Genomic DNA, 25,569 nt, shown 5'->3' with positions numbered 1-25,569 from the left:
GCAAGTGAAAATTGTAATAGTGGTCATGGGAGTGTTTCCACCAGAGCACGCTTAACCTTGCAGTTCCAAAGCTAAGCATTGTTATTATGTCAAAAAGAGCCTCTGTGAGTTAATTCTAATTTTTACACACACACACACACACACACACATATATATATATATATTCCATAATCGCTCTTCCTTATTCGATGTACATTTTGGTTCATTCTTGCCCCCTTCGCCAGCTTAGAAGTTTGCTAAGAGCTGCTTCTTGTCCAAGCCCTCTAAGCCCGGCGACCACTCCACGTCGGACTAGGTAGTTACAGTAGTGCTTCAAATGATGATGCAACTCTTGACATGACACGTTTACATGATCAAATAGCCTTAAGTTTAGGAAATATTTAAGAATGCTTGTAATTTTTAAGGATAATGAATCTTTTTCTCGAGGCATATCTTACCACGTTTATTATAATGAAATTACTATCTTTTTAACTAAGATGTGATTGTTTTCCATGTGATTTTTTAAGCAAAAAACGAAATTTTATTTTTTTATTTACAAATTAATTTGTTAATACATTTCTTTTACATTGTTGCCAACATTTAAATTGTAAAAGTTGCAGACTTTATTTTTTCCAATTTTAAACAAATTAAAAATTAAAAAGTTTAAATTGATCACCTCAAAGGACTTTTCAAAAGTGTTTCACCAAACGGCATTTCTCTCAAAATTATTTTACCAAAGTCTTTTTCAATTACAGTTTATCAAATAGAATTTGCCTTTCATAAAAACCCTTTAGGCTAAAGTATTTTGCATTTTCCCAAAAGCAAATCAAACGCAGCCTTGATATTTTTTCTTGCTTTGCTGATTATGTTAGTATAGATAGATAGATTTTTATACATGTTGATTTTTGTTATGTGGCATGAAGATTACCAACCCAATAAAAAATTAAAGCACAAATTGTTTTTGATATCAAACTAACCAATCACAACTCTCTTCAGTGCAGACTTGTTACTATCAATATTGTTAATATCTTTGATCTCTCCTTTATGGCATTGGAGTGGGATAGGTGATTCATGGCCTGAGCCACTTTTGCTGTGTTAGGTACTTGCAAGGTGAATAGCGAATCCTGACCTCGTGAAACTGAATTTGGCTGTGTTCTATCTGGGAAATGTCCAGAGGCGCGCCAGTCACTCCGCATCTTCCTTTGTCTTTCCTCAAGTTTGGCAATGGCAGATTTGGGCTTTGCTAATGAACCCCGCAGAGGACTGAACGATCTAGTCGTGCCTTCAACACTTGAAAGGTGCTGACATGCGTGAACGTGCCATCTTTCCTTCGTTTCTCGATCCGGGGTCCTAAACCTTTTGGTCACAAGCCGGTCTTTGAGTTTGCATAGAATTAGCAAGGTCACTTTCTTATCCTAATGCTTGTATAAGTGTATGGTACATGCAACTGAAAGATAAGTACAATGATATCATTCCACTTCAGCTGCTGAAGTTTCTCCTGATTTTCTGAAAGCATCTTGATCAACCTCAAGGACTTCTCTAGCATGTGCCACTTGAGATTCATTAGTGAGCTTAGATAGACACTAAAATGCAACAAAAAGAAGCAAATGAGGGAGGAGGATAAAGCTGATACAATGTAAAATTTACAAAGTTCCTCGACGACAAGTTTGGCTCTTGCCCTAGAATGGAACTAAGCTACGAGAGCAATTTATCATACCATACCTTTGCGTTTCTGTTCTCTGAACTCGGTAGAAATCCGACACAACTTCCTCACACTTGTCTTTCTTTTCTTTCCTGTGGAGCAAGAATAATACAAGTGGGGCTAACCGAAATCCGCCGGACAAACTGAAATAAAAAACTGAAATGCTCAAGCTTAGGTGGATAGAGAGTGATGATAATTCTTCACTCAGCTCAGGACAAACCCCAAACCCACACATACAAGAATGAATGCACAAACATATTCAAGTCCTCGGCAAAAAGGGACAATGTCCACGCCGAACCAGCAAAAACCAGTAAAACATGGTGATAACTTCATGTTGCTGACAAGAAGGCACTTGATGGTTTCCATTCACGCATGCCATTTAAACCTGCCTCTTGAGATTTGGACTATGTTCATTATTCATAAAACCAAATCAGGGAACCGAGTAATCCTCCTAGATTGCGGATGCTTTTTAACTCATGAAACATCGTACCTCTATAGAATATGCAGTCACTTCGCAGGGACAGTTGCATGTCAATAATCTTCACTAGTTAAATTACGAGTTTTTCCATTTTGTTATATCTATCTGTGACGTTAACAGATCTTACGATTATATAGACACGTTTCACAGTATTTTTCTGGAAAAAGTTTGATGTTGAAATTTTCGTGGCTCATGTTTTCTATCTGGTAGAGATTCTGGAATGAAAAGCTTTCATTAATCGTGAAATGCAAATAGAGCAGAGCGATTTGTATTGATAGGAGCTGAACAAGTGCCCAGTCTTAACTGAATTTTGTCCTTCCAAAGCATAAGTTTCTGATTCCATAACAGGCCCAAGTCAAAAGGCAAACATGTTTCCTTGTCGCAAGGATGAGGCGACAAGTGGCGCTCCCAGGTGCGAGCTCTCGGCTCTTTGACCTGGCACTGCCATTTACACGTGTCAAGATTTGAGACTAGATCCAAGAGCTATATAATGTTCAAGCTAATTACAATGATTCACAAACTTGGTGTCTATCTAATCATCAGTGTTCGTAACATTTGTCGTTTTGAGTCTCAGTAAATCATCCGAAACAATGGCAGACAATTCTCACAACATGAGCTTCCAAGCTGGTGCGACCAAGGGCCAAGCTCAGGTCTGGCCTTTTTTGCTTAATCACTCTGTCCTTTATAGTTTTAATCACGTCAGTAATACCATTTCTTTTTTGAGCATGGTAATTATTTATGTGATTAAGGCATTAAGCATAAGGATTAGGCCATTCTAGTTTCCATTGATCAACATGACAAGTCGATTATTATCATTCAGGCTAGATAGATCGCATCTTGAAGATAAATTTTGATTATGCATGTTGATTGTGCTGTCTATAACAAAACAGTGCTGACGCTCAATGAATTTTCCCTACGTGCATGATGCACATACAGTGGGAACCATACGACTGAAGAGTTTGCCAGCGGATTGATTGTCCTCTTTGATCAGTCTTACCGCGATGCTAAGATTATGTCTATCTTTAAATCAGGAAAAGGGAAACCAAATGATGGACTCAGTCGCTAACGCTGCTCAATCAGCTAAGGACACAGTGCAACAGGTAACTTTTTTTTTTTGCCAAATTAGGACTATCGTTGCAATGCTCGATTCACCGATTCCTCAACGCATAAGAGAGCACGCCTTAATGATGCGGTTACTCTACACACATATTACACATAGTTGATTTAGTCCTTATTTGAAGGGTAATTTCCTGGACTCTCCTTAACATCTGCAGGCTGGACAGCAGATGATGGCTAAGGCACAGGATGCTGCAGATGCAGTCAAGAATGCAACTGGCATGAACAAATGAAGCTAAAAAGGAAAATGGATTTTTTTTTCCTGTTTTTTTTCCCAATTTTGCACTTAGAATAAGAATTTGGCATACTTCCAAGGAATTTGTGTCTTGTCCTGTTCCAGAGCATGTGTATCTTAACATGCTCCTTAGTCCTTGTTCAGGGGCTTAATTAGGGAGGGGTTTGTGTTTTTCGTTTTTATCTTCTTTGATATTCATTGAAAGTGGAAACACTCTGTTCACGGGGATTCCACCTCATAATATTCTAAATCAATGAAGGTTTTATCTGAGTTTATTCACATCTTCTGGAGATAAACTGTGAGTGGTTTCAGTCTTTTACTTTGTCCATTTTGAGCCAGCAAGCCCATAGAATTATTTCAACCACAATTGCCTCCGCAGCCATGATGACAATCAATGTATTCTTGTATTATGGACGAACTTATAATTTGAAAAGATAGCCTCTACACTTTAAAAGGAGATCAAAGCCGCATGTGGAAAATTTTTCTTCCGCTATTTGGTGTTTAGATTTTCTTTTAAGGGTTGTCCACGAGCCTAAAAAGTAAAGGATCTTGAAGTTGTCTCTGATTGATGTAATTGACATTCTTTTAGACTTTGAGATTTATCTGTTTTATTAAAGGGTTTGTCATACCAGTGGTGACAAAATAGTCAGCTGGTCCCGTGCCTGTCTTTACATACAGGCAAATCGTCATTAGAGCCTAAACTCATCGACTTACACATCAATGGCCAAAACTTGGCCAAGTAAGACTGAGACCTGACAAAATTGAACGAGAGAATTCAAGGACAATCAAGGGTCGATCTTGCCTTTGGCTGCGTTCTTGATGTCCGAAGCGCTAGCTGTCGGGATCACCTTTTATCATAGAGTTCTATATTTTATGTTAAAAAATTGTGGTTCTTTATAATCTTAGGCCAGAAACAAAAGGACTGCACTGAGCATCTATGTTTATTCTCTCGTCACATTAGCAGCACATTCACTTTCCCTAACTCATATATGTGGAAAACAACATATGACTGACTAGAAACAAAAGCAGATAAATCCTCAGTGAGAGTCTGCTGGTTTTCTCTGTGAAATGGTAGCCACTACATGTTTATCCGGAAAAATGGCTCCTCATTCGCTACAAGATAAAAGGACAGGAGAAAAATGCTCGTCTTAACTTCTGCATCAACCATGGTGGCATCTCGCAGGAGCAATCAATGTGATTTAGTGGGCAAGCGAGGCAAGAAAATGACATGGGTTGAAAGAAACCCTTGTTTTTCTTGGACCCCATGCAGTGCTTCATTCAATAATGACTCATGGTGGGAATCATCGACTTTGACAAAAGCCACTGTGATTATTGCGAGGTGAGAGAGGGAGTAGTCTCTTGGTTAGGCCTAAAACACCATGGCACATCATCAATATGGCCCTTTCAAAAGACCAGGGGCCACATAGCAGGAGAGATCATGTCTCCTTGTTCCTTAGTGTAGTCAAACTTGTGGTGGTGGTTCATCCTCATCTTTTTCCTCTTCCCTCTAGGCACTTTCCTATTGGGGGGATGGAATTGCAACCCCCAACTTGGATCTCCCTCCAACTCAGCTTTTCTTTCTGTCATGGTGGCCACGACTGGTTCCATGTCAGCACCCCCTAGAGTGACAAGGAAATGCCACCAAAACTTAAGATTACTGTTTTAGGCTCACTTTTCTGAGCTAAGTGGGTCGCATTTCAATGAACAGTAAAAGTTACGTTCTGCATCGAACCTTGAAAGGAAAAAATTAAGAAACATAAGCTCCACGAGAATGATATGGGTCAGCTTCACTCCTATTGCTGTTGTGTTCTCATTATCTCTGGCCCACTTGAGAAGTAGTAATCTAGGATTTGCTAACACTGAATAACTCTTCTAAGGGAAGCATATAAAGTTTCTTCTTAGGATGGCTACGCTTTTTCGAATTCAAACATAGATGTTATGCCAATAATACCTGCTTGCCATTCCTTTAATCTGGATCTAGAATAGTGTATGCCAATTGGCAAGAACCTTGAATAAAAAGCTGAGGTTATTCATCTGCCAATCATGCATTTACCAGACTCCAGGGCAAGCACACATGATGCTTATTTTTATCAGCAATCTAATCTCCAAAAATTGTCGCACAGAGACAGAGAGAGAGAGAGTAGGTACAGTAGTATGTCATGGCCAAAAGAAAGATTAGCTACAAGATGTCGAGGTATTGTTCATAATTAAGGCAAGAACTCCATTGTAATTAATACATTTTGGCAAACACCTAAGATCAAAAAAAGAGCTAGGTAATTAATAATATTTACACATGTTGAAGGTAATACTTGAGTTAGAGGTTCCCAACCTCCTAGATTGATTTAACCGAATCAATTAGTAGTAGCCAGGGCGCTTTCTTAAATCTACTAATATATAGTTCAAACTTGACTTTTGTCCTGTCTTGATTAGAAATGGGAGGGTTCACAGAAAACTAATCGGACGTATACTGTGTTGCTCAACCACCGGAGGCCGTAAAAAAAGCTAACTAAGCCACAGATGCTAAAATTTTACGGCCAATGACTTCTACATGGTGCCAAAGTTGCAGTACAATTCATCACAAGAAGGGACTCTAAACTGCAGAGAGAAGAGAAGACTAGATAGGAAAGAGGAAAACAAAGAAGCCCGGAAGTAAAGAAGAGCATACCTCACAGCTGATGTGTTTGCCAATGTGGCAACAAAAAGCCTCTTAGATCCTGACAAATGGCAACGTGGACTCACACTTAACCCTACAGAACTATACCAGTAGTTAGCGTGCTGCCGTCACTGCCACATGCACACGCAGAATCTAAGCCTAGGAAAAACTATGCTGAGTCAAGCAGCTCCCCCACAGTGAAGACAGTCCGTAATGTGACTCTGACAGTGAAGCCAAACAGTCCTCCAACATAGATGGGATTTAGGCTGCGCATGGCAACTTGCCAAACAGTGTTTGATTCTGTTCTTTTGTTCCCAGAATCAGTTTGGGAACAGAAATGCGTTTGTTTAATTTTTTGATTCTGGGCACAATTTTGTCAAAAATTATTCCCAGAATCAGTTTTGGAGCAGAATCAAGAATAAAAAAAAAGTAGCTTCTTGATTCTGGGAACAATTTTGAGAATCAATTTTTTTTTCTTCTTCCTTTTCTTGGTTTTTAATTTAGCTTATAATGTCCGGCCCGAGGACCACCCTCGCCGGATCTGACGAGAATAAAATATTTTAATAAAAAATATTTTACCGGCCATAGCCGGCGACCAGGCCATGGCCATAAAAAAGAAAAAAAAATATTTTTAATAAAAAATATTATTAATAAAAAAAATATTTTACCTGCCATGGCCGGTGACCAGGCCATGGCAAAAAAATAAAAAATATATATTTTTAATAAAAATATTATTAATAAAAAAAATATTTTACCGGCCATGGCTAGCGACTAGGCCATGGCAAAAAAAAATAAAAATGTATATTTTTAATAAAAAAAATTATTTTACAGGGCATGGCTAAAAAAAAGAAAAAAATATATTTTTAATAAAAATATTTTAATAAAAAAAATATTTTACCAGCCATGGCCGGCGACCAGGCCATGGCCAAAAAAATAAAAATATATAATTTTAATAAAAAATATTATTAATAAAAAAATATTTTACAGGCCATGGCCGGCGACCAGGCCATGGCCCAAAAAATAAAAATGTATATTTTTAATAAAATATTTTAATAAAAAATATTATTAAAAAAAAATATTTTACCGGCCATGGCCGGCAATCAGGCCATGGCAAAAAAAAATAAAAATATATATTTTAAAAAAAATATATTTTAATAAAAAAAATATTTTACCTGGTCATGTCCGGCGAGCAGGCTATGGCCAAGAAGGAGGAAAAGAAAAAAAGAAAAGAAAAAAAAGAAAGAAATATTAAAATATTTTAAAATATTATTAATAAAAAGAAATTTTGTTGCGTTACCAAACGCATTTCTATTCTTTTTCTATTCCAGGGATGGAATTTTGGGCCGTTAACAAACGCCTTAAAATGCTCAGAATCAATTCCGGGCACAGAATAAAAAAGAATCATTTCTGAGCAGAATCTGTTCCCGGGCACAGAATCGTTGTCATGCGCAACCTTAGAGAGAAAAGCCAAAACAGCAAAAATGGGCCCCCAAACAAGAACCTCTTGTCTCGACCTGGACCCACCAAGAACAACAGCCAGCCACAAAATAACGTGAAGACTTTTTGCGGCCACTAACTCCTCGCCAAGTGGCACTGCTTGGATTCTCTTCATCTGGCCTTCACTTAACCCCCACCCTCCCTCCCACTGCAACTGCATTCAGTTCATACACTCCCCAATTTCAGAGTTCATTGAGCAATATGTTGAAGGAAGGCCCAGGTGGAGGTGGCGGCGGTGGCGGCAGTGGCGGTAGCAGCAGTAATAGCTGGGCACGTGTGTGTGACACTTGCCGCTCGGCAGCATGCACCGTGTACTGCCGGGCTGACTTGGCTTACCTATGCTCCAGCTGCGATGCTCGTATTCACGCAGCCAACCGCGTGGCCTCGCGCCATGAGCGCGTGTGGGTGTGCGAAGCATGCGAGCGTGCCCCAGCCGCCTTCCTCTGTAAGGCCGATGCAGCATCACTCTGCACCGCCTGCGATACAGACATACACTCAGCCAACCCGCTCGCGCGCCGCCATCATCGTGTCCCCATCTTGCCGATCTCCGGGTGCCTTCACGGCCCCCCTGCTGGCAACGTTGGTGGGCATGTGATGGGCCACGCAGCGGATACTGAGGAAGGCTTTTTAGCCCCGGAGGATGAAGAAGCCATTGATGAGGAGGATGACGATGAAGCAGCTTCATGGTTGCTGACAAATCCGGTCAAGAGCAACAATAACCATACTAATGGATTCATGTTTGGTGGTGAGGTTGATGACTACCTGGACCTTGTGGAGTACAATTCTGGCGCTGAGAATCAGTACGTTGATCAGTATAACCAACATCATCATCATCAGCAGCAGCAGCAACATTATGGTGTTTCTAGGAAGAATTATGGAGGTGACAGTGTTGTGCCCATTCAGCATAATGACTGTCAACAACACAATTTTCAGTTGAATTTGGACTATGAACCCTCCAAAGCTGCCAACAGCTACACCGGATCGCTTAGCCACGCTGTAAGCCTTTTCCTGCTAATTTATATCAAATGCACAGAAATAAGCATCATGAATCATCTCATCCATTACTTGGTCCTAGGAGCTTCACACGGCACTTCAATCCCCTTATCCTTATGTTAATTATTGGATTCTTAGCAATTCAATCCTTGGATCCTCATTTAATAGAGAGATATCGCCTTTCAAGTGGTATTCAACTAAAAAGATATTTTTTTGCCTTTGTAAAGAGAAAAGAGCACTAAAGTTCTGTTTTTTATTGCCTTTGTAAAGAGAAAAGAGCAAAAGAGCACTAAAAGTGTTCTTTTTTTTTTTTTTTTTTGGTAAGGCTAAAAGTGTTCTTTTTATTCCCTTTGTAAAGAGAAAAGAGCACTAAAGTTCTCATTTTATTGCCTTTGTAAAGAGAAAAGAGCGAAGCTATAATCCACAGAATCTTCACCTTCTACTACAGACACACACAAAAGTATGCATACACATTAGACATGCATGCGCAGGAATCACAAGTACTTAAGAGGCACTAATATCCTTGATACACGTAATATCCTTTTATGAGCAGTGAATTCTTTGAGACATTTTCACCCATTGAAGCATGTGTATATGTTCAATAAGAGGGAAAAATCACTCAGAAATTTCTCAACTAATTCATGAGTAAAAGGAAAAATCTTAGCAACAGACATGATGCAACAATTTTAAGTCATGCTTTTCCATCCTTTTGTTCATATAGAATTCATCTTTTCAAGTTTAACAAAGTATCATCGTTCAGTTTACATGATCCCCTCCTTAAGTTATTCTGCATATTACTGTATGGTGATTTCTGTGAGAATGCTACCAGGTTTGCATTTCATCCATGGATGTGGGCATCGTACCAGAATCAACTCAAACTGACATCTCAATCTCCCATCCAAGGCCTCCAAAAGGAACAATTGACCTTTTCTCGGGACCTCCTATTCAGATGCCATCCCAACTTTCACCAACGGACAGGGAGGCTAGGGTCTTGAGGTACAGAGAAAAGAAGAAGACAAGGAAATTTGAGAAGACAATTAGGTATGCCTCAAGGAAGGCATATGCAGAAACCAGGCCTCGGATCAAGGGACGTTTTGCCAAGAGAACAGACATTGAGATCGAAGTCGACCAGATGTTCTCTGCAACACTAATGACAGAAAATGCATATGGCATAGTCCCATCATTCTAGATTCAGGGTGAAATGAGTATCAGACTATCAGATTGGAGTTGTAGCAGCTAGTAGTGGAGATCTTTTGCTTATACTGTATCTTTCTTGATCTATTACGTATAATTGATATAAATGCTGGGTGATTCTGTTAATTCACTTGTAATGGTTTAATGCCTATATTATGCAGCTCCATATTGTATATACTTATATTTTTCTAAAAATCCAAGTGCTTTCGTTGATCTCTAATTGAAGTTTCTTCAATTAGTTGTAACCGTGGTCTTTTAACGAGAAAATTCAACAACATTCACATCCAGAGATCGCAAGAGCAAGATTTTGAAGTAGATTAAAATTACTGGAATGGAAAATAGTATCTCACATAAAGGATGACTAAAGGAAATAAATGTGAAATAAGAGTAAGAAATATCTCACATGCCTACTGAAGTATTGAGCCCCACAGACCCTTTTGTTTATGCAATAGCTTTATGGTATTCTCCTGCTTTATTCAAGTCTCCGTTGCAGCATCCTTTTTGTACCTTAAAGAAGGATTCTCTCACTAGAGTGTGAACTCACTAGTAGCAGTCAAATATGCACTTGTAGAATAGCCATCCAAGAGACAACATGATGCTGCAAGAGCTGAAAGATAAGCCTGCAGGCGAAGGCAAATAACTATTTTCATCGTGTACTAGGAGATGATCTTAAGCCCTACAAGAATATCACAGAAATGAATGTGAATTTGGTTAATCCATTTAACAATCTTAAGCCCTACAAGGATAAATGACCTTTCACTAAATAAAAGCCATTTCCAAGACTTCTCTGAGAACACCTGAACCAGGGAGCGACAATGAGAAACACACACAACTCTTACTGCATCAACTCTTAAGTGTTTTTCTGACCCAACCCCCCCAAAAAAAAAAAAAAAAAACTCTCAAGTGTTCAGAACACCCCACTGCCCGAAAGAGGAAGATTCTTAACATGTGATACTCATACCAAGTGGCAGATATTTATTGCTGATTGAGTAGATCAGAATCATCAAATTAAAACTTCTCTAAAAGCTCCACCTTATGAAATGAGGAATCTTCACTCTGCTTTCCACGCCAGCTGCAATGGTGAATACACCATTAATTCTGTAAAGAGATGACAGAGATTAGACAGAATATACCCCAGAAGAGAGCCTCTTTTAATGAAGTACAGATGCACAATGTTCGTCCCTGGGCAATGGCTCAAATGGATACCTCTACATATCATGGCTTGTCGTTATGAAACTTCTATGTTTAAATTATCCTGCTTCAGTAGTGCTTTTACTGGAGTCATTCTTCTGCGTCTACTTGTTTCTTGATCAACTGAAATGAGAAGGAATATCTTATAGGTCCAAAGGCTGCAGCTTAGGGTATAGCTTTGTCACACTAGACTTGAAAGGTTAATCTTAGTATCGGTTCTACAATCTACATACAGCAAAGGCCTAAGATATCATTTCATTAGAAATATCCTTGAAGTTGGAGGATGCAGACTAGGACATCTGACTATTGAATAGTTTTTCTACTAAGTGGGATGCTTACCAAAAATCATAGAAGCCTATGGCACTGGAAATACTGGTAAATCATATGGACACTCAAATCATCTACGTAACTTGAGGCTCACGCAAAATCTTTTCTTCGGCTTGTGCCAAGAGAATTCTGCCCCATCAAAAGCAGTATATTCTGATTCTAAGGGACTTAGGTCAAGCCGAAAAAGGAGTGGCGCTGTTTCTTGTCATCGATTAAAAATTTGAGAACAAAAAAAAAAGATAATGTTAGATTCAAAAGGAAGTAAAAGTACAAAACTTTTTGGAGGCTACTACTTCACGGCTGTAACACTTGATGCCTTTTGTATGCTCTGAGTATTATCCATTTCTGAACTTTTCCTCTTTAAAGATCAGGTCCTCAAAAGACCTTAGAAAATCCATATCTGCGTTTCCATTTGTCCGGTGCAGGTGGTGCATTTCTCTCCATTCAATAGATTTTGAAAATAAAGTTCCATATCAAGTTACAGGCTCAGCAGCGAGTACAGCGCATACAACTTTAATAGAGAGTGCCAAAATGGACCACAAAATTCCTCATCTCAGCGCACTTTTCATATCAAAATGCCTACTTTTGGTTCAAAATCATCCACTGTCTAGATATGAAGTAAATCCTCAACCACAAGATGCTTTATATTCAGCATCACCTGTAAAGGTACTTCATCTTGGGTTATAACCATAGAAACATCAGCAAAAGATCCTCTCTGTCATAATGGAAGAGGGGAGGTACCCATAAATCAAAATGTGTTTTGCATAGTGAATTCCCAAAAGGTGGCACCGTATTTGAAGCTATAAACATGGATTGATAACAATTTCAGTCCTATGCAATAATATGAAAATAGCATTTGCAAACTACCAGACTGGATTGCGGAGCAGGGTGGCTCTTGATAGCATCAGTGCTGTAAACTCCCTTAACAGAGAAGAACAGTGGAAAATGAGCCGAAGAGACTAAATATCAGCAGGAAAAAAGTGATAATGATCTCACCTGTCAATGAGCCAATGGACCCTTTTGCATCTTATATAGCATGTTATAGCTTTATGGACCTTTGCTGCTTTTAACGCAACAATGCATCTATCTTTGCGCTTTAAGGAGCGGTTCTTCCACTGTATTATGGATTGACTAGGCCCACTTTATTCTGCATTAATGTAATAACTTTGAGATTTCCAACCTTGATGTCTCCAGATAGAGACTGAACAAAGCCCAAGTTTGCTAGTGAAAGAAGAAATTTAAGCATACTACCCTGTTCTAACATTACAAGGTACTTATTGGATTTATTAAGAGTTCATAAAGCATCAATCTCCACAACAGTTATGAATTACCATTTCCACCATTTCCAAGAGCTTAACTCTAAGAAGAAACTTATAAGAATTTAATATACACAGTTCCAACCAAAGTTTTTCTGTACACGACTGTTCTATTAAGCATGACAGTCTGCTGTTTCAGAAGTTCAAATTTCTGGGCAATCATTATACTGCCTCATGAAAGTAAAAACATCAACCAACTGCTAATACATTTACCACTTCAGCCTAAAAAGGTAAATCCAATTTCATCTAACACTTTGTTTAGGTCACTCTGTAAAAGCCACTGGTGTTCAAGGGTGCAGATTTCAATGCTGACTCAATATGCTCCTGGGACAGGCTGCTTCCACAAATCAATTTGACATAGTGCAATACAGCACCAATAAAGCGATATTGCAAAATTCACATCACACCATAAGTCCAGCTCCACCATAGCCTCTCCTCCTCCCTGTACTAGGAACTACCTCCACACCTTAAAAACAGTATATATAAGAGTACTTAAAGTTCATAGAAAAAGCACACTGCACTCTTTGCTATTATGCATGAAAATAGCAAGGACGGGAAAAGCTAGAAATTACATTTGCAAGCAAAGAAAGCAAGAGACTGCTTCAGAAGCTTTATTAGTGCCACCAGGACTTAGGAAGTTTTGCACCCCAGTCCTCAATTACCTCGCCAAGCAACAAAAAGAGGAAAAAGAAACACAAACGTTACAAAAGCCTCCCTCTCTAACAATCCATGAGCGCGAAAAATCTTTCAAAGTTCCTAGAACTAGTTTCTCTATTTCAGTCGTCCCCTTCAATAGGTGAAAATATCAGTAGATGTTGATTCAGTACTCGTTGCACCATAGCTCCTATCCCATGCTTGACCAGAGAATAGGCCATGAGCGAACTGTGATTAAGATTCACAAGTTCTTTCCCTGCCGGATAAGAATAAAACATATTGAAGAATATGTACGTGCAAACAATTAAGATTTACTCAGCCTAAAATCCTAGCACAACAAAACTATATCATAGCAAAATAAAATGAAAAATTCCTTCACTGGTATTTTCTCCTAAAAGTATCGATTTTGTTGGTTCTTCTCAATATTTTTTTGATGCTTTCAAAAACTTTGAAAAAATATTGCCATTGCTGCAAACAACTATCTGTTTCAAATACATCTTCAAATAAAAGTCTTCCCACAGTTGACCCGATAATTCTCCTTAGACTTTTTTCTGATATCCCGTAAGTTCTTTGGTTGTTCACGAGATTCATTTATGTTGGCGAGATTCATTGAATTCCTTCAAGGTATTTTGACAAAAGTTGTTATCGCTGCATCGCCTATGCTTAAAACTAGGAGAGAACTGCATCATAGATTCATAACACATCTTCATGTCCAAACCTACGCAGAGTCTTCCTAGTTTTATACTGATTTTCCAGAATATCAGTTCTCATGGTTAAGATGAATAATGATCAAAGCTGAAAATAGTAGCAATCCAAAGCTAGATCAGAAACCAGTTCTATGAGCTCTTTCTAGACACGGATTTGCATGCTCCTTCACAAAGTTTTTACATTTTTAACGATTCAAAAGGAAGGAAAAGATTCCCTAGATCAGAAGCAAGTTCCTTCGGGTGCTTATTAGTCGAATAACCGTTTGCCTCAGGATTCCCATAAGAATGCATCCAGTCTCAAAACTTATGGGCCGGTGGACTCATTCGACAAGAACAAGGTGCATGTACCTTTTTTCAACTCAAATTCAACCAATACATTATCGTCACCAGCATATAAACATACTCCTGCAAAATGTCATGGAACTCGTAGCAAAGATTAAATATATGTAAGCCCTAGCTAGGGCATACAATCGCATAGCGATGCCCATAAGAGAAACCATGAACAATCATCCTACTCCAGCCAAGAGTTGGCATTAGTGTTCAAACAGCACTGACTAAGACCGACTATTTGTTTGACAAGACAGAGCCACTTTCTAGCTAGTAACGGCATCATAATCGTCGATCATGCGCGTATTAGTTAGATTGTAAATGCCCCAAAATCGACACTCCCACCTAGTCTAATCCCAAGGTATGCTCTTCATCGGGGGCGAAAAAAAAAAAAAAACCGCAAAACATGACTATCGACAGCACAAGGCAACGGACAGCAAAGTTCAATCCAGCCTAGTTTCGCTAGCAACTGGCACAAGCCTCATTCAAACTGCTGTTATGGAGAACACAATGGATCTCCACACTAGAATCGAACACTAGTCAATCAGATAGCTGTTCATAGAGTGAGTACTCATAAATTTACACAAATTCATATCCCAATTTTTTTTTCTTTTGCAAACAGTCATTATTGCAAAAGGCACAAAACACTACTACATCCTACTAGAGCTCTCTCTCTATTTCTAGTCAGTTGCAGAAAGGCTTAACATCAGATCATTCACTTGTTTTGGTCGTCTTTTGGCCCGAATTCACCTGCTGATCCATCGAGATGGATGACACCCCCTTCATCCTCGAGTCATCACAGAAGAACATTCAGAGAGAAAACCCAGAATTGCTCAAGGCCCACCTGACGAAGGCCGAACCATCGAGCCCATCAAGGCTTCGGATCGGACCCACGATCGGATCCAGTCCGAATCACCCACCAAGACCAAAAACCCTAGCCGGACCTCCTTCGTTGCGCCCCCACATTATAAAGACCCCTCCAGACGATCCCTCCCCCATCTCCGTCTCCGCCGTCAGCCATTGGCGCTCTCGCTCTCGACACTCTTTCCCAGTCCCCTCTCCTGCAAAAAAATCATCTCTTTCCTTTTCCCTTTGTTCGTTCCCATTCGATCATCGACGCTATCTGTGGCGAAAGCCTGATATTGCAATTCCTTGACCCAGATTACATGGTGGGTCAACGAATCTATCGTTAGGCGACAGCGACGCCATGAGATGCATATACGCATTCCTTATATGCATCGTCTGCCTTTAGCTCCGATCATCCTCTGCAAAGATTGGGTTTTTCGGTGACAAGGCAGATACATTCCCCTTCCCATTTCCATCGATCTGCACTGGGTGTTTGGTTTTCTGCGCGTTTCTTTCTTTTACCCATTGAAACGTTTTTCGCGAGGAGGTCCGTCGCTGCACGATGATGGATGATGAGAAGAATCAGACGGATTCCCAATGATTTTCCTGTTAAACATGATATCAAACAACCAGCTACTTCTGACACATCGTGCGGCTCGATCTCCTTCATGGTCTTGTTCTTGTTCTTGTTCTTGTCTGTGTTGTTTCTTGATCAGTTTGGAAGTGAGAAAAATCAAGTTTTTTTTTTTGTGTTTGGTTGAATTGGGTCGGTCGCTGCGTGAACGATGGATGATGAGAAGAATCAGACGGATTCCCAATGATTTCTTGTTGAACATGATATCAAACAACCAGCTACTTCTGACACATCGTGCGACTCGATCTCATTCATGGTCTTGTTCTTGTTCTTGTCTGTGTTGTTGTTCTTGATCAGTTTGCAAAGTGTGAAAAATCAATTTTTTTTTGGGGTTTTGACTGAATTGGGTCGGATGAAAATGGAGCGGCCGGTGATGTGAGGATGAAAGATATTTGCTACTCTTGATGGGTTTCTTGACCCATCTGATGACTCCATAACCACCAAGATCTCTGAGGCCTCCGTTTTCAAAATTTCATTAATAATGAAAAACAAAAGTTGTGTGATTTATTTTTGTTGAGATTTTGTTGCATCAAGATTTCGTTCCAAACACAATATAATATTTTGTTCCTTTTTCGGGCTCCGTAATTTCGATTTTTATTAGGTCATGGAATTTCTTAGTTAACCTAAAAAGCGAAAAGAATTCGTTCCCAATCCAATTTAAGTTTTCAACCAAAAATAAAATCCAATTTAAGTTTGGAAATGAATTCCAATGCGACTCATTTAGGTATAAGAAAATCCAAACCAACCTCGTTTGAATACCAATAAATACATAAATTACACAAATGAAGACTCGTCAAATGTGATAAGTTGATGAAAACGATAATAAGTTGATGAAAACGATAAGTTGATATCCTATATGATATTTGGGGACGTACTCAGAACTTGATAAATATAGAATCCGGGAGAGGAGTGGGATAAGACGATTGGACAAGAAAATTTTATAAAAAAAATTAACAAAATGGATAAGAAAATTTATAAGAAATTTTTTTAACAAAATGAGAATCATTGTTTACAATCTTCCCAAACGGACCTATAAATTTCTCCTATAGAAACATCTGTCCTATCAAATTCAAAAGTTTGAAGTAGAATAGGCCATTTGCTTATATGCAAAGACAAAGCATCCTGGCAAATTTAGGATGACACACCTCAAGGAGTGCAGCAAAATGTGATGCCGATCATTTGATGGCAAAAGCCCGATTGACCATACTTGCAAATCGCATAGCATTGCGGACACTTAACGTAGTAGAGGAAGCTCTTAAGCAAGCATTGCGGTTCTACACTCTGTTCTTCGCATTTGATGGTGCGATTTTGGTAGATCACTTGTTAAGTATTTATAAGCGAGGCGAAGATGGTGAAGGATTTGCTAAAGCTCTTCGGGATGGTCAACAACCCCAAGCTCAATCACTCCGAGGCAACATAGAGGCGATGCCAGAACTCGATCACTCTGACGCAACATAGAGGCGATGCCAATGGTCGCTGGAGATCCCTCTCTCACGATTGCGGTATCAAATCTTCATATTTGCACCACCGTGCAGAGGAGACGTTGGTGCTGCTCGTCTCCAGCAAACCCTGAATCTAAGAATTTTCTATTTCGGTCTTTTAATTTAATTAACTTTTCTAATTTTCTGCTTTTTAATGTAATTGAATTTTTTTTTAATGTATTTTCCGGTCTTACCTTGTTCCAAATACTTGACAGGATTAGATATATTCACATTACTATACGGGAAAGTTTTTATCCACTATATCCAATCCTATCTCAATTCTTATCCTAATGACCAAACGCAGTCTTAGATTACAGAGATCCCGATGTGTGTCCCCGAACCCAAAAATTTGAGGACGCAGTTGGGTCGAGAACCTGGTGGATCGGCCTAACATGGGTCCTGAAATGCGTACCCAGCAAACCCAGAATTTGATTATTTGCCTATTAGGATATGAATAATGTAGAGAACCAGATTTCGATCATGCGTGGGTTGAATAGCAACTGTAGCATATGTCAGTAGCTGTTGTGCTTAAGTTCCTTCTACTCTGCAGATACAGCTTGCTCCATAGTCCATAATTTAAGGTTACCTCGGCACTAAAGCAATCGGTTAGATCCAAGATGATGAAACAAATACTAGCTCCTGAGTTTGTTTGATGATAAGACGACGAGAGGCGCAGAATCCTCACTGGGAATTCTATTGCATACCTTAGCAAGATCTCTGCAATGATCTCTCCGGAGGAAAACAAGACACTCAAAGATAAAACATGTCTTTGATACGCATGGCAGGGGATTAAAAGGATAAAGTAGCAGTAGAAGACCCCAAAATTATGGGCACCAATGATTAATGTCTCAATCATAGAAGAAGCACATCCCAAAACAGTAACGCAACAAAACATCCTATGCTTGATGTCTTATTTATTGAGGATTTACTGTGAAAAGACGATGGAAAAATAAACGAGCCCAGAAAATAGCATCCTCGGAAGCAGTTATTGGCACAAATAAGAGCGCTGACATGCTCAGCGCCAGCGGAAAGGAGGCTTAAATCTTTGATTGCTTAGCAATTTTGAACCATTCTGTATGGAAAGATCCCTCCATGTCGACCCTTTCATATGTATGAGCACCGAAGTAATCACGTTGAGCCTGGACAAGATTGGCCGGCACTCTTGCCCTCCTGTAAGTGTCGAAGTAAGCAAGACTGGAGGACATACCCGGGACACTGATACCCGAGTTGATAGCGAGGCTAACCACTCTGCGCCAAGCAGATTGTCGATCGATGATCTCCTTAGCGAACTCTGGATCCACAAGAAGATTCGCAAGATCTGCGTTCCTGTCATAGGCCTTCTTAATCCTGTCCAGGAAAATGGCTCGAATAATGCATCCCCCCTTCCAAATCCTAGCCAGCTCGCCCAACGTCAGGTCCCATCCCTTCTCGATGCTCTTGGCACGTATCAAATTCATTCCCTGGGCGTAACTGCATATCTTCGATGCATAGAGAGCCTGCCTCACATCGTCAATCAATTTCTTCTTATCAACTTCTTGGTCCGCCAGAATATCACCAAAACCGCCCGCTTCGAATACTCTGGCAGCTTTGACCCTTTCCTCCTTTAACCCACTCAGGAACCTTGAATCCAACGAAGCCGCAATTGTGGGAGCTGCGACTGACAAATCAGCAGCTTGCTGAACTGTCCATTTACCTGTTCCCTTCATGCCAGTCTTGTCCAAAACCTTATCGACCAAATATCCCTCACCCTTATCATCCTTAATTCCAAATATATCAGCAGTGATTTCGATCAAAAAGCTCTGAAGCTCCCCCTCGTTCCATTCTGAGAAAACAGCTTTCAGCTCCTCGTTTGATAGCTTCCCGACAGATCTCAGCACATCATATGCCTCCGCGATGAGCTGCATATCACCATACTCAATACCATTATGAACCATCTTGACGAAATTACCGGATCCCCCTTTGCCGATATATGTCACACACGGTCCACTGTCTGGAACTTGAGCTGCCACCTTAAGGAGAATATCTTCAATGTACTTGAAGGCCTTAAAAGATCCTCCGGGCATCAAAGAGGGTCCATGTCTAGCACCCTCTTCACCACCAGAAACTCCCATCCCAAGGTAGAGCAAACCCAACTCTGCCATAGCCTTCTCTCTCCTCTCGGTATTCTCATACCACTCATTGCCACCATCGATTATGCAATCACCCTCCTCCATGTATGCAGAAAGTGTCTTAATGGTTTGATCTACAGGTGCCCCAGCCTTAACAAGCATAATGATGACTCGAGGTTTTTGAATTGAGTTAACAAAAGCTTGCGGATCATGGAAGCCATATACAGGGAGGCCTCCTTCCACTTTAGCTCTCTCAACTGTCTCATCAACCTTTGAGGTTGTGCGATTGTAGACAGAGATTGGAAAGCCTTTCTCAGCAATGTTGAGAGCTAGGTTTTGGCCCATAACAGCGAGGCCAGCAAGGCCGATTCTTGGGGGTTGTGAAGGGGCAGCCATTCTTTCCCTGCCCAATACAAAATATCGTAAGAAAATTTACAGTTAACTCTCTAGAGAAAGCTAATTCGTAAACAACTCATTTCACCGGCCGAATTTGCTTTCTGCTCAGATTATACTGGATGAAAATATAATAAACCGTGCAGAGTCATTGGTCGCCACGATGACAATGGACATGCAAGGGTCGTTTTATGGTTCCCACATCACCAAGGTACCCAGCTGGTCTGTCGTGTAGGTGGAAGTGAATACAAAACGGCATCACTAGCCTCTACCAATGATAAGTCCTTGAGTGCTACCAAATATTGTTATCCTCCATAAGAACCATTGTTCAAATGCTTCAAATTTTAAATGTGGAGAAGAGAAAAGCGCATTTTAATCTATGCCAATAGAATAGCGAATAGGCATCTCTTACATTTCATGTGGCAAAGCAATTGTAGGAGTCCTACAATGAAAAATAGAATTAGAGTGTGTGCGTGTGTCAGTGACCCGATCTACTGTTGTCCGCTGTCCTGGTAGGGCCTTCTCAAAATATCAACTTCTTATTTAAACCCCAAAAAAATCTAGACATCTTTAGCAATCACGAGCAAAGGCACCCATCCTCGTCGGGAAGGCCTCGAAATAAACGAAGTAAAGAAAGAATACGCTGAATGAAGTAAAGAAAGAGGTAGAAGACACAACAAATTACGAAAATTCTCTGGAGGACAAGAATCTGAAGATCCCCAGATTCGTGCAGAACAGAGGAGAAATCAAAAGTTACGCTGAATCACAGGTACGGAGATCTACACGCCTTAAAATCACAAGCACCGGATCAACTCCGTCCAAAAGCCGATCAGATCCTCATACAGGAAAAACCCAGATCGCAAATTCCAAACCCCAACCAATCCCCCCCTGGGCCAAGCAGCCATCTTGTAAAACTAAGCGATCGATCAAGAACCCCAATTTTCACCGCGACCGCAACCAAATTCGACCGACCCAGAAAAACCACTCGCGGTACAAAAGCATTTCCAGTCCAGGCAAAATCATCACACCGGATCACGACAAGACAAAAGAACGAAACAAAAAACCAGCCTGAGGAAATCATCCATTTCCCTCTTCCTAAGATTACTAGAAAAGTGCGAGACGGGCCGCAATAAAAGGAGGAACAGAGGGGAAAGAAAGAGAGACCACCACCCCAACCTGAGGAATGTGCCCCGTTCTCGTCTCGGCTGACGGCACGCACTGAAGACCGGATCGTGATGCTCCGATCCAACGACACCCAGGAACAAGAAGATGGGGGAATGGAACGAAGATCTGGGGTTCTGAAGAGGAGACGCTGCAGGGAGAGGAGGAGAAGGAGGAGGGTAGGAATTGAAATGGGGCGTAGAGATATACAGTGGCCAACCAACTACCAACTACCCCCGACGCGAAGACGCAAAGGGAACGAACGCTTCGGGGGGCATTAATAGATCAACGGGGGAGGGGAGGGGAGCGAGCGTCGGCAAGTCAAATTTGGCCACCTTCCGGTAGGTAGGTGCGCCCCCTCCCCCCCAAAAAAAAAGAAAAGAAAAGACAAAAGGAAAATAGATAGGGGGGGATATTCTTCCTAGACACCGAGGAAATATTCGGTGGTTTGCAAGCTAGCGTGCATTTTTTTTTTCCCTGAACCAATCACAGGCTGACACGTATATACTGACTTGGATTTACATAAACAAAACGGAAAAAATCGCCCGGCCACCTCACTTTTCCTCCTCCATCTAGGGTTTCCCACCGTTTGCGTTGCCGCCGGCGCCTCGTCCTCCTCCTCCTCCGTCTGGTCCAAAGCCGATGGCTTCCTCCTCCTCCATCTGGTTCAAACCGATCGATCGCTTCCTCCCGTGCTGTCATTCGCAGGCGGAGTTGCCGGCGCCGCATCTGAGGCGACCACTGGTTGGGCGTCCAACCCCTCTACCTCTCCGTTGTATTTGTGGCGTTCGTGGGGACGAAGTTACAGATCTGAAGTCGACCGCCGTCGCTCGCAGCCATGGACGAGCCGGTATGGCCAAATCTGAAGGGCAGTTTCCTTTCCCGTGCTTGGGAGAAAACGAAAACAAAGAAGAACATCCACGATTGGAACTCATGGCCGAATCTTTCCCGTGCGCCGTCGCCGTCATGGACGAGCCTTCTCCATTTCTCTGTTTTTTGCTCGGCTGAACTTTCAGATCTGGAGCCATGGCCGCGAGCGACGACGGCTTCCTTAACGCCGATGGCCATGGACGAACCGCCATCGCCATCTGGATATGGACCAGCAACGAGTTCCTCCAGATTTGTCGATGGAGCTCTTCGTTGGGAAGACGGAGCCCAGCGGCGGCGAGTTCCACGAGATCTGGTGAGCAAAGCCATGGACGGAGCAAGAAGAGAGAACCACCGGCAGTACTATAGGATGAAGGATGAAGAAGAGAGAAGCCATGGCCGCGAACGAGCGCCGGCCACCATGGACGACGGCCGGATCTGGAAGGAAAATGAGTGGAGAAGAAAGAACAATGAAACTTAAAATTTTTTTTTTAATCCAACTGAGCAGACACGTGTAAATTTGTTATTGGACTTTAGTCAAAAAAACATGCACGCCACATCAGTGATTGACGTAGCGCTCGCAAACCACCGAATATTTTCTCAAACCTAGAAACAGGTCAGGACTTGCCACGTCATCGGACAGCCCCGCTACTGTGCTGACGTGGCGAGTACGAGGGACTCCCTCCTTGTTTTCTATTTTCTCATGTAACCCCACGAAACTCGCGCACCGCGGTCCATCTGTGTAAAGGCAAAGGGGTGGATTCAAAAACAAACTCAGACCCCCGAGGGGTTATCTTGCGAAATCGCGCAACTTCGAGGGGTTATTTGCAATTTCGGGTGTCGGGAGCGATTTCGTACCGTGGCTTTTTCAGAATATTGAAAATGAGAAAACTAGATATGCTCGAGCTTAAAAGCAAATAGGCATAGGATTTGCCTGAACAACCGTGAAAAACTCAAGACGACCTATATGATGAGATGCTATATTTTGGTACTTTTATACTCCTTCGACTTTATGTTTTACTTTCCATTTAGGAAAACTAACACAAATGGCCTCTGAACTTTGGCACGATGTACAATGTGATTCATGAACTTTCAATTTGTTCGATGGGACTCCTGAACTTTACTCCAATGCGCAACGTGGTTCCCTGAACTTTTGATTTGCTCAATGCGATCTCCCGATTTTTGGTACATATTCAATTTAGTCCATGTATTTTATCCTAAACTTGATTTAATTGAAGGATTATAATGAACATTTTCACATAATTTAAAGATTAAATTGAACATGTACTAAAAGTCCAAGTACCACATTGAACAAATCAAAAGTTCGGGAATCACATTGCATATTTGAGTAAAGTTCAAGAAACACATTATACATCGAATAGAAGTTCATAGATCATTTGTGTCATTATCCCTTCTCTTTACGTGCTGCAATGAGATTTTTCTTCCAAATACTACGGCGGAGAAAGAAGGGTAGGCGAGACACAAGATGAAAAATGAGACTTTTTTTTCGTTACTTTACCACGTGGCCGAATAATCTAGACTTTTTGCATCCCATTCCAACCTTTTTCGCCCCGCCCTTTTTTTTGGGTCAAATGATATCATGTCGTATAAACGAGATGCTGCTAAGGCTATACAGCTCCTTTTTGCACGTTTAGGCTCTTATGCCCAAATTTGTGAGAATAATTTCAAAAGATACCGAGTGGGCCCCTCAGTCCAAATAAAAATGGGAAAAACATGTAAATCATTTATTGGGAAAATAAAAAACGAAGATCAAATTTTCAGTTCGGGCTGCGAGGCGGGTCCTAGCCAAGTTCTCAATTGGATTTGATTGGACCTCCTTACAATGGAATGGTCAAAGGTCAAGGAAAGTGGCAATTTGCCCACGTAAGCGTGACGCAATGCTCGCGTAAGGGAAAATCTTGGAGCGGGGCCAACATTTGTGGTTTCGCCATCGTTGTCGGAGCGTCGCGGCACAAGCTGCATCCCCCACCCCTCGACAGGGCGGAAGATGACGGCATCGGCGTCGCCGCCGCCAGCTCAATGTCGAGACAAGCGACCGAGGAAGCTGTTCGGCCTAACACACGGGCTCGCGAGATTCGAATCGATACGAGCTCGACAGAAGGCACCCCATGTGTGTTGCTACTGCCTGTCGCCCCGTGGTTCCACCGTCGGTCCGACGCCGGAAGACGCGCTCAATTTCGAGTTCACACCCGCCGACTCGGGCACGACTCGCGGCGGCTTCCTCCGATGGCGATCGACCACCTCCGATGTCGACAAACTGATGTCCGTCCTCGGCCCGCTCGAAGCCGTCCTGATAGACTGCTTTGAACCACTTTAAAGGCGTCCCAATTGCTTTCTAACACTGTATCATTCCTACAAATGGTGTTATACCAGCCACCTCCCAAAGATAAACGATCTCTGTCGTTAGACTTATTAGGTTCGCAACTAGAAACCATAGAACGATATGCTTACACAGAGAACGACGTCGCGCCTCGGCCTCGAGGCTATTTTGCCGAGTTCCTTTAAGAGTCCCCCCGGGCACCGCTACTAGTGAAGATGTTCCGGCGAATACCCTGAAGCTAAGGTTAGAATTGGGTACTGAGATAAACTATATAATATGGTTTCGATGAGCAAATTGACCAATTGGTGAGGCTTGTAGGTTCGTCTTCCCTTTCGATCAACACGATATTGGTGAGGCTCGATCACTGAATTCGGGGTGGGCTGGGTCGTCCTGAAAAGTCGACTCGAGTCCAGAAACAGTGAATCCATGTTTTGCCGCGTGGGGCGGAGCGGCTAGCGGGGTGGCTCCTCTCGTGGCTGCCATGTCCTCCGAGGTACATTTTTCCATTTCTCTCCCTATTTTTTCCCGATAGAAAAAGAAATTATTTGGAAAATTAGAAAATAGGAAAAAATGCGGAAATTTCTAGTTACCCTTTTCAATGATGGAGAGAAATTTTCTATTTACATTGAATGCGCAGCCATTTTTTATGTATAAAATTACAAATTGGATCGTTAAAGAATGAGAGCGGATGGTTGTTTCTAGGGAGGAGGTGGTGACTGCATCCAAGCGGGGCGGAACGGCAGCAACGGCGACCATCAGGCCGCGGTGTCATCGACCGGCGACGGCCTGATGGTGGCGGAGAACCAGGTGGCCAAGCTCATGGAGGAGGACATGGGGTCGGCCATGCAGTACCTGCAGGGCAAGGGGCTCTGCCTCATGCCCATATCGCTCGCCACCACAATATCCTCCGCCACGTCCCACCGGCCGAGGAGCGCCCCGGCCCGCACCCGCAACCCGGCCGCCCTTGGGCCCGGCGGCGAGGGGCCCCCCGCCTCCCCCAGCGTGTCGGTCCTGACCGTCCAGTCGGTGGCCCTCGGCAACGGCCTCGACGGCAGGTCCGGCAAGGATGCCGCCTCCGTCTCCAAGCCGCGATGACCCGGGCCGGGTACGGAAACACGGACCGGAAAGTTGGCCGGAATAAATATATTTTCGTTCTTACCTTATTTTGCACGATGTAATTTCTGGAGGGGCTAGCCATTGAATGAAAACGTGAGTGAAGCTCACCCGTCAGATCGTAAATCTTTTAAGTTTCCGCGTGCTCGAACTTTGTGTTTGAGTTATCACAAAATGCATGTGTTTGACACCGACAAATGATTCAAGGTTTAGCGAGAGATGTTGGGATTGAATTATCGATGAAAGAGTCAAGTGA

The 25,569-nt window shown here is 41.8% G+C and overlaps 4 protein-coding genes and 3 non-coding genes across 7 annotated transcripts; 6 read left to right on the top strand and 1 right to left on the bottom strand.

The window, feature by feature from the left end:
- The first annotated feature begins 2,664 nt into the window (after positions 1 to 2,664).
- On the top strand, positions 2,665 to 3,789 carry LOC115686644 (stress-induced protein KIN1-like). Its single transcript, XM_030612012.2, has 3 exons — positions 2,665 to 2,809; positions 3,191 to 3,259; positions 3,434 to 3,789. The coding sequence occupies exons 1-3, from the start codon at positions 2,750 to 2,752 to the stop codon at positions 3,506 to 3,508; spliced, it is 204 nt and encodes a 67-aa protein (XP_030467872.1). The 5' UTR covers positions 2,665 to 2,749; the 3' UTR covers positions 3,509 to 3,789.
- A 4,021-nt stretch (positions 3,790 to 7,810) lies between these two features.
- LOC115683714 (zinc finger protein CONSTANS-LIKE 2) lies at positions 7,811 to 9,973 on the top strand. The gene is made up of 2 exons (XM_030608306.2): positions 7,811 to 8,656; positions 9,483 to 9,973. The coding sequence occupies exons 1-2, from the start codon at positions 7,862 to 7,864 to the stop codon at positions 9,840 to 9,842; spliced, it is 1,155 nt and encodes a 384-aa protein (XP_030464166.2). The 5' UTR covers positions 7,811 to 7,861; the 3' UTR covers positions 9,843 to 9,973.
- A 5,804-nt stretch (positions 9,974 to 15,777) lies between these two features.
- LOC115688360 (small nucleolar RNA R12) lies at positions 15,778 to 15,863 on the top strand. The gene has a single exon (XR_004006568.1). It is a non-coding gene; the product is annotated as a small nucleolar RNA R12 (small nucleolar RNA).
- Positions 15,864 to 16,000: 137 nt separating this feature from the next.
- LOC115688366 (small nucleolar RNA R12) lies at positions 16,001 to 16,082 on the top strand. The gene has a single exon (XR_004006570.1). It is a non-coding gene; the product is annotated as a small nucleolar RNA R12 (small nucleolar RNA).
- A 132-nt stretch (positions 16,083 to 16,214) lies between these two features.
- LOC115688355 (small nucleolar RNA SNORD24) lies at positions 16,215 to 16,306 on the top strand. The gene has a single exon (XR_004006566.2). It is a non-coding gene; the product is annotated as a small nucleolar RNA SNORD24 (small nucleolar RNA).
- Positions 16,307 to 18,116: 1,810 nt separating this feature from the next.
- LOC115688058 (6-phosphogluconate dehydrogenase, decarboxylating 2) lies at positions 18,117 to 19,849 on the bottom strand. The gene has a single exon (XM_030613801.2). The coding sequence runs from the start codon at positions 19,832 to 19,834 to the stop codon at positions 18,368 to 18,370; it is 1,467 nt and encodes a 488-aa protein (XP_030469661.1). The 5' UTR covers positions 19,835 to 19,849; the 3' UTR covers positions 18,117 to 18,367.
- Positions 19,850 to 24,655: 4,806 nt separating this feature from the next.
- Positions 24,656 to 25,332, top strand: LOC130138853 (bHLH transcription factor RHL1-like). The gene has a single exon (XM_056314183.1). The coding sequence runs from the start codon at positions 24,990 to 24,992 to the stop codon at positions 25,293 to 25,295; it is 306 nt and encodes a 101-aa protein (XP_056170158.1). The 5' UTR covers positions 24,656 to 24,989; the 3' UTR covers positions 25,296 to 25,332.
- Positions 25,333 to 25,569: the final 237 nt, after the last annotated feature.

The sequence above is a fragment of the Syzygium oleosum genome, unplaced genomic scaffold (genome assembly GCF_021117445.2).
Source record: "Syzygium oleosum isolate NSW1041296 unplaced genomic scaffold, Sole_v2.1 Sole_v2.08, whole genome shotgun sequence".
In the NCBI taxonomy this organism is placed as follows: domain Eukaryota; kingdom Viridiplantae; phylum Streptophyta; class Magnoliopsida; order Myrtales; family Myrtaceae; genus Syzygium; species Syzygium oleosum.
This window is presented reverse-complemented; position numbering and strand designations above follow the sequence as displayed.